The sequence below is a fragment of the Zeus faber genome (assembly GCF_960531495.2).
Source record: "Zeus faber genome assembly, chromosome: 19".
Lineage (NCBI taxonomy): Eukaryota > Metazoa > Chordata > Actinopteri > Zeiformes > Zeidae > Zeus > Zeus faber.
In genome coordinates, this window is record NC_137206.1 from 20,101,579 (window position 1) to 20,110,364 (window position 8,786).

At 46.3% G+C, this 8,786-nt stretch overlaps 1 protein-coding gene across 1 annotated transcript in view; it reads left to right on the forward strand.

Moving 5' to 3' along the window:
- Positions 1 to 368: 368 nt before the first annotated feature.
- LOC307245024 (melanoma receptor tyrosine-protein kinase) overlaps positions 369 to 8,786 on the forward strand; it is a gene marked incomplete at its 3' end in the record, with an annotated part of 37,123 nt that continues 28,705 nt past the window's right edge. Inside the window, exon 1 of the mRNA XM_080020434.1 lies at positions 369 to 445. Coding sequence (XP_079876560.1) covers positions 373 to 445 — 73 coding nt within the window. The 5' untranslated portion in view covers positions 369 to 372. The remainder of the gene's footprint in view (positions 446 to 8,786) is intronic.

Below are 8,786 nucleotides of genomic sequence, written 5' to 3' on the forward strand. Positions count from 1 at the left end.
ATTCGATTTTTTTTTTTTTGTTTGTTTTCAATTTGAATGTATACATTTTGTGAAAACTATAAATGACAAAAGTATGAATCATCAAAAAACATTTACACACAAAGACAAAAGTAAAACACTCGACGGCAATCATTGGGGCTGAGGACCCGCTAGCAACTCCCCCCCCGGACCCCTAGGGGGCCGCTCACCTCAGGTTGAGAACCGCCGGTCTCGGCTGCCGCTGCGCGCCCCGGTCTCCCGCAGTGTTCGGCTTTCCCGGTCCCGGCTGTCACCAACTTTCTTCTTCCTCCGCCGCCCACCCACCCACCCACGCACCCACCCAACCCCCGGACCCTTGTTATGGAGACGTCGTGCTCGGGAAAGTGAAGTAAAATGCGGGTCGGGAGCGGAGCCGCGCTGCTCGCCGCGCTGCTGGAGCTGTGCTGCCTGACGAGCCACGGAAAAGGTAAAACACACAAAAAAGAAAAAGAAAAAGAAAGAACCACTTCTCACGTGACGTCCTGTCTGTTTATGAGGAGTAAAAACTTTATAACGGATCCGTGATTTTTTTTTTTTTCATTTGATTTTCTTTTTTTCCTGCTTCGGGGGGAGTTCGGAAAGTCAACTTTCGGACTGCGTTGAATGGGGGGTGTTTTTGGATGGACGAGTCGCACCTCGCGTGGGGCCTCCGGCCTGGGCCCCCGGGACGGATACGAAGTCAATCCGAATAAACGCACCTAGGCGGCGCGGAGGAGCGAGGACAAAGGATGCCGCCCGAACAAGTTGGCGTTAAAACAACCGCTCCGGGTGGTGCGGTCCGATTCGGTCTCACGCCCTTGAGCGCGCCACTGCGCCGGACCAAGCGTCGGGTTTGAAGGTGTTCAGCGTTGGGAATTGAATGACGACGAAAAGCGGAAAAGTCCCTCGAGTATTTGAACAAAAAACTGTATTTCTCAACGTCGGGCAATAAGGCACAATAACAACAAGAACAAAAAAAAAAAAAAAAAAAATCAGCGTGGGTCTATAAACAATACAGCCGGACACCATCATATCATTATGATGTGCGTACAGGCTGTGTGTGTGTGTGCGGCGTCTTGTTGTGTCTTGTTTTGCGCGCACGCACACTTTGTTCCACTTTTTACCACTTCGTATGATATTATACCAAGTGCAATTATTATCCAATGATTGTTATTATTATCTCATTATAATTTAGATCCAACACTCAGAGCAAGGCGATTGCGCCGTCGCCGCCTCTCGTGTCTCGGTCCGTCCCATGTGTTTTCATCGTTGTCGTGTCGCGTCGTTTGTTTTAGCCAACCCCGCGGTCAGGTTGTTCCAGTGGTTGCACGTCGTGGAGAAGTGGATGTTTATTCAAGGGATTCTTCCGAGCGAAAGGGACGGAGGGCCACTCGTTTTAACGGCAAACTGTGCGCCGCTTTAATGGTTTACTTCTCACTCTGGAAAAGGACAGGTATCAGATTTGTGGTTCACACACACACACACACACACACACTTGGACTGAAATTCAGTTTATTCTCAGACCACCAGAGCTGCTTACATACGCTGCTGTAAATCAAGGTCTACCTAAGAAATCGGACACATATTAGGACAGTAAAGAACTTCGACGAGGCTATTATGGGATATGCTCGGTGCTTAACACGTTATAAAGTGTGTTCCAGGCGGCCATGCAGGTGGACACTCCACACACACACACACACACACACACACACACACACACACACACACACACACACACGTGTCAAAACGAGGGAGAAAAAAACCACAAGGCAAGAACGATTGATAACTAGCACTTAGCATTGTTCCCCACAATGGTTACCATGGCAACCAATTAAGCTTTCAGACAAAGCGGAGTTCACTTTGCGTTTCCCAACAGAGATAAGACCAACTAACGGGACACCGTAGCCGGGAGCCTCGGATTTGGTGGGGGGAAAAAAAATGTTTTGAGGGGTGTTTTTGTCTCCCGAGACGAGAGGAGAGAGGGAATAAGTAAAAGAATGAAAGTCAGAAACGCTGAGTGTGATTCTCCATTATGACCGTCCCGTTGTCAGCTGCTATTGTTCTCGTGTTGAGGACTTAATTAGAAAATGTGTTTGTGTGTTTGTGTGCACTCGTGTGTGTGTGTGTGTGTGTGTGTATGTGTGTGTGTGGCTGTCGTCAGATATAAGTGAAAACAGATGACCACTGATTGTCTTTGTCTTATCAACAACCTAAATTAATTCGAGCCTCTATGTATATATGTGTGAGTGTGTGTGTGTGTGTGTGTGTGTGTGTGTGTGTGTGTGTGTGTGTGTGTGTGTGTGTGTGTGTGTGTGTGTGTGTGTGTGTGTGTAAAAGTAAGAGTGGGCATTTCATTTCCACACCTTCAATCATCCGGTTAAAACATGTTCATGTTGACAGACTGTTGACCTTTCTCTCTTTGTGTGTGTGTGTGCGTGCGTGCGTGCGTGCGTGCGTGCGTGCGTGCGTGCGTGCGTGCGCGCGTGCGTGTGTGTGTATGGGATTCCAGGAAGATGTGGTTTCTGTGGTTGAATAGTCAGTATTGTTTTGTGATAAGTGTGTTAGACCCTTAACGGCCAGAACGCAAACAGACAGATAAACGGATAGGCCGACAGGCGGACAGACAGGGTGGTAGAGTCAGGGACAGACAGGTAGACAGACAGACGCGTGAACAGACGAGCCGTTATCTCAGCATAATGTCGTTGTCTCGGTGGTCGGACTGGATTGCGTTCAAATCAGCCGGGAGTCATTAGGGATAAAGGAGAAAACGTGTAAGACGTCTGTCTCTCCTTCCCTCACTCTGTCTTTCCATCCCTCCGTCAAAGTTGACTTCTTCTCTGGAGATGGCTCTTCTGCTGAGCGGTATAGACTCACAACACCTGATATGCTATCCATTTTCCCTCCAATAAAGGCATCAAACAAGCAGAAAGTCAGCCCTTGCTGTTTTATCAAGGTATGGTATGAATAGAATAGTTTAGTTTAACGCCCAACCCATGTCCAAGGTGATTCTGTTTATGTATCATGTTTTAACATGTTGTGACTCATATTAACGCAGAACTAATGGAAGGATAATACCTTTGCTTATATAGCAAGTGTCATAACAGAGGACACAAAGTGCTTCACAGATTCGGAGGAAAGACAGTTGTAAAAAATAAAAACATTTAAAAAATGTCCACAAACAAACAAAAATTATGTAAAAAGAATACAAACAAAATAAAATGCTTCAATAAAATCGATTGGAATAGTGAGAAAAATATCATACAACTACTGAATATGCACGTCATTTTAATATATTTAAAAACTGAAAGATGGACAGCAGGAGAGGGAACATTTCTTCTGGTTTATTTCGTTTTTTTTGTCCTTTTAACAGAGTTTCAACTGAATGTTGTGTGTGCGTGTGTGCGCGTGTGCGTGTTTGTGTGTGCGTGTGTGCCTTTGTGCTTGTGTGTGTCAAGCATTGTGAAAACCATTCTCCCTCCTACTTACTATTTCAACACACACCTTTGCAGCCACCTCGAACCCCACCCCTCCTCTTCTCTGCTGCCATAGGTCGACGCGCAAAGAGTTGCTCAACGTCACTTATGCGTCTCAAAACAAAACCCGAACTGTCTCCCGAGTTTTGACGATAAATCTGTCATATCGCCCCGTCCGTCCTGCAATCACCTCCCACACTGGCGTCGTTTTCCCGCTGGTCATTCTGAGGTGACTTGCTTACGGTCCGAGCCTGAGGGGTTTCCCACGCGTGGTACGTGTGGAATGCTGCTGATGAAGCTCAGGGCAAAGTTAAAGCTGGATTACACAGGGAGACTAAGTGGTGGACTTGACCTCGAAATCAACCTAATCTGTGTGTGTGTGTGTGTGTGTGTGCGTGTGTGAGTGTGTGTGCGCACGTGCGCACACGCGCAGTTTTCTGTTTACCTTTTTCTGTCTCACAGGTAAAATTTAATAAAATATCGAGCTATAATAATATATATGCATTTATATGTATACACTACATACTGTATGTACCGTAATTTCCGGACTATAGAGCGCACCTGTATATAAGCCGCATCCGCTCTATTTAAAAAAAAAAAGAGATATACAAGCTGCACCGGGCTATAAGCCGCAGATATCTATGTTGAAAAATTAGATATTTACTGCATGTACAGAACAATTTTGAACTGTAAATGTACATGTATGTACCTGAACAGATTCTTTCCGAACAGTGCCTTTTAACACGGCAGCAACTTTGCTGATTAAAACGGAACAGAACCAAGAGAAAAAAAACAGCATTTATTTACCTTCATTTCTCCTGTGTTTGAAACCACAAGTCCCTTTAATCATCTTCGCTGAAACCCATGAAGTCGTCTTCTTCAGTGTCGGAGTTGAACAGCCCCAGAAGCGCTTCGTCACATCTGTCTCCATCAGTCTCGCTCTCCGTGTCACTGACATCCTCCGGTGAAGTTGACTCTGAAGGTGCGCCGCTCTCTTCGCGTAGCAGTCCAGCCTTTCGCAAGTGGAAGTGGATTTTTTCACAGCACTCCACGCTGTGAGGGTCCACTGACAGACATCAGAAAAAGATGCTTTTCGCATGCGGCCAGTTTTTGTGAATGACTTCTCACCACTTGTCATCCAAGCCTCCCACTCCACCCGGAGTGCAGCTTAAAATGCCCGATTCACACTGATGTCGATGGCCTTCAACTTAAAACTTGCATCATACGCAACTTCTTCGTGTGGGTTCCATGATGAAGGGGCGAGGATTTGAAAATAATTACCAGTTGGTAATTTATCGTCCGCGTTCTATCTGCTAAAGAAAAAGTAGCGTATTCTTCTTTGCATTGATTTTTCGTCTATCTTATTTTTGATTCTAATTCCGGTTAGAGCGCCCCTAGCGGTGGAAGAAAAATCCACAGAATAGCCGCACCTTTGTATAAGCCGCATGGTTCAAAACCTAGGAAAAAAGTAGCGGCTTATAGTCCGGAAAATACGGTAAATGTAATATAAATCCACTATGACCTTATTATGCACCCATATTAGAAACATTTCCATTCACAGAGGGTTCCGTAATGCAATACACTATACAACACACTCACAAATCTATCTATCTATCTATCTATCTATCTATCTATCTATCTATCTATCTATCTATCTATCTATCTATCTATCTATCTATCTATCTATCTATCTATCTATCTATCTATCTATCTATCTATCTATCTATCTATCTATCTATCTATCTATCTATCTATCTATCTATCTATCTATCTAACAGGAAACCGCCAGGCGTGAGGGGATCCACCTTTTCCACGTGATTTTCTAAAGAACCGAATTAGAATTTGTCGCCGCAGCGGAAACCAGACGAGCCCATTGGAACTCACGAGCGCTTCTTTTACCTTAGTATAAGTCTTTCGAACATGGTGGATGAGCGTCAATAAATATGGATATAAAACGGCGGACGTCACCCCCGGCCCTTCCTGGTGCAATGAAGAGTCCCACGGGACGGGACTCGCTGCGACTGGGACTCAAACCTTGCTCAAGTCAGTCATCAGCACAAGTTTCAGGGTGAAACTTGTGCTGATGGACACAAAGCTGCTGTTCTGGCTGGATCTGATGAGGTAGATTATTAATGACAGCCTCGAGGCTTTGGTCTTGTAACACCAAAGCCGATTTCCAATTTTATTTTTTTTTAAATGGAATTAGAAATATTTTCCCGGTACCGTGGTTTAAGGATTCTTTCCTTGGTGGTGTTGAGGAACCTTGTCCCGTTGTTGTTTTGTTGTTCAGGTTGGAACCGGCTGAAGTATCCAGTGGCGATAAAAATGAAAGTACATCTTTTAAATAACTGTATTGTGAATCTTTCTCAACCGGAGAGCTCCCGGAACATTCCTTGATTGGTTGCCAGTTGCTCCTTCCTTTTGCAGATGAGCCCCATAAAAGGCGTGGTTAGTACCTGCACACCAGTGAAGGTGGACGGAGGAGTCCATCTGTTGAAAGTGTGCTGTGGTGTAACGGCACTTTCTGTGTTTTCACATACAAAGTGTGTGTGCGCTTTCAACAGTGTGTGTGTGTGTGTGTGTGTGTGGGCGCGTGTGTGCGTGTGTGTGTGTGTGTGTGTACGTGTGTCGGTTTGGGACTTATGGGGGGAGCTACAGGTGTTGTTCTCAGCCGACAAGTAGCATCTTGCTCAGACCATCTCAGCCTGCACAGGACCGCAGGCGTGACACACTCGTTCGCACACACGTACGCACGCCCACACACACATGCACACACACACACACACACACACACACACACACACACACACACACACACACACACACACACACACACACAAGGATGTATGTGCTCTTACATGCAGACACATACAGGCAGAGGTGTAAACGTCTTGGAAACCATGCCCTCCCACACACACACACACACTTACACACACACACACACACACACACACACACACACACAGTCACGCACTGTGTACATGCGCATACACACTATGTATGTGCCATGAGATGCAGTGCAGCACGGTAGAGATGGAAGAGAGAGAGAGAGCGAGAGATAGAGGGAGGGAGAGAGATCCACATTGTTCAATGCTGCTCGAGGATGACCGTCCCATTTTCTCGGCTGTTTGTGAAACATTCTTCACGGCCTGCTCAGCTATTTGTTTATCTGTCTGTCTGTGTGTGTGTGTGTGTGTGTGTGTGTTTGTGTGTGTGTGTGTGTGTGTCGTCCGTGTGTATCTGTGTGTGTGTGTGTGTGTGTGTCTGTGTGTGTGTGTGTGTGTGTGTGTGTGTGTGTGTGTGTGTATGTGTGTGCGTGCGTGCATGTGTCTCCAACAAGGCCACTGTGTTCAGTATTATGTCTAGTCATGTCATTTCTCAGTGAAAGAGTTGAACCCTCTTTGTCCTTTTCCCGTGTTGATGTGGTCTGTCTGTTTGTCCATCTCTGCTTGTCTGTCCTTAACTCCATGGCTGCCCAAAGCGCTGGGCGATATATATCGTAAATCAGATGCGATATACCTCATGATATTGGCATTGTGATATGATTCGGAAGGTTCGGTCCTGGGGCCTCTCCTGTTTTCTCTTTGTACACTAAACCCCTCGGTGACGCGACCTCCTCCCGTGGCTTCTCCCACCGCTGCTTTGCCGATGACCCTCCACCTCTCCTTTCCCTCTTGGGAATATCGGGAATATCCAGACTGTCTACGCGTGTCACGCTCGGACGTCTGGGCACTGCCCGAAGCCCAGCCTGTCCAGACCACGACAACGCCGTTCCGCCCGGGCTGCGCTGCCCTGCCCTGCTTCACCGTTCGGCCGGCTCGCCTCGCTCCTCCCGTATCGCCCATCACCGGTCGGGTGCCAGACGCCGCTCCTCCACCCTCGCAGGCCGCCTCGCTCCTCCGCCGGCGCGCGGCCTCAAGGGTCGTTCGTCCCGGTGGCGACCCTTCTCCGTCCGTCTTTCACCGGCTGTGACTGTGACATACAGTCGGTTCGATGCTCTGACAAACGTACTTATTGTACAAGTGGCTATGGACAGAAGTGTCGTAATGACATCATTTAATATAATAATTCAACATCAGATGAGTTGGTTATTGTAATATCGCAATGTAGTCAAATATTGTTGTTAAAGCTGCGTCATAGTTAGGTACACGTCATACCCCTTCTGAACTTCATAGACCGTTCTAGCTGTTCTGGTCAATGCCTATATCCACATTACTCATCATCTTTCCCCTTGTGTGTAAATATGTCATGAAAGCACTGAGAGTCGTCCCCCGAAATATCACCAGATGTTCAATATCAAGGTATTTTTGAAAAAATATATTGATGTGATATCTCTTTTTGTCAATATTGCCAACCCCATCTCCCCATGCTGCCGCTCTCTCTCTCTCTCTCTCTCTCTCTCTCTCTCTCTCTCTCTCTCTATCTCTCTGTCTCTCTCCGTTCCTCACTCTCTCTCTTGCTCTCTCTTTCTCTCTCTCTCTCTTTTTCTCTCTCTCTCTGTCTCTCTATCTGTCCCTCTCACTCTCTTTTTCTCTCTCTTTCTCTCTCTCTCCTTCCCTCTCTCTCTCTGTCTCTCTCTCTCCCTCTCTCTCCTTTCTCTCTCTTGCTCTCGCTCTCTCGCTCCTTCTCTGTTGATAATTTGATCCACGTCTCCAATCCACATCTCTCTCTTACCCTCCTACCCACCCTCTCTTTCTTTCTTTCTTTCTTTCTTTCTTTCGTTTTCTCTCTTTCTCTCTCATTTTTCCTCTGTTTCCCTCACAGCCCCGCTCGGCCGTGATGAATCGAGGAACTAAATTGAGTTTTCACTTGAATGGGAAAGCACCGTCCGAGATATTTATTGATTTGAGCGTGTGCAGACGTGACCCCTTTACCTCACAAGCATCATCACTAAATTGTTTTATCCTCTCGCCCCGGGCGAGGTCACCGCAGCGAAACAGTTCACTGAAATCTATGGATTTGAGTGTTATATCACTATCTGTGGGGCCGTCAGGATCATGACATTTTAATACGTACAAATAATTGCGATGAACAGTTGAATTGTCATTTTTGTTCATTTCACGTGACTATCTCAGTATAAAGTGATGACAGTGTAATACACATATCTGCTTATTGCAGTGTTCGAATATGACATCATGCATTTCTCACAAGCTGTTTTAAAGTTCCCCTTGAATTTGGTCGGAAACCCACGATTTTAGGATCTTAACGTTTTTACAAAATGATCGCGATCATTTGAGCCGATCGTGAGGTGGTGATGTAATAATTGCAGACATTCTACATGTACGGCGTCAAAGGTCCGGCTGGAGCGTTTTGGGT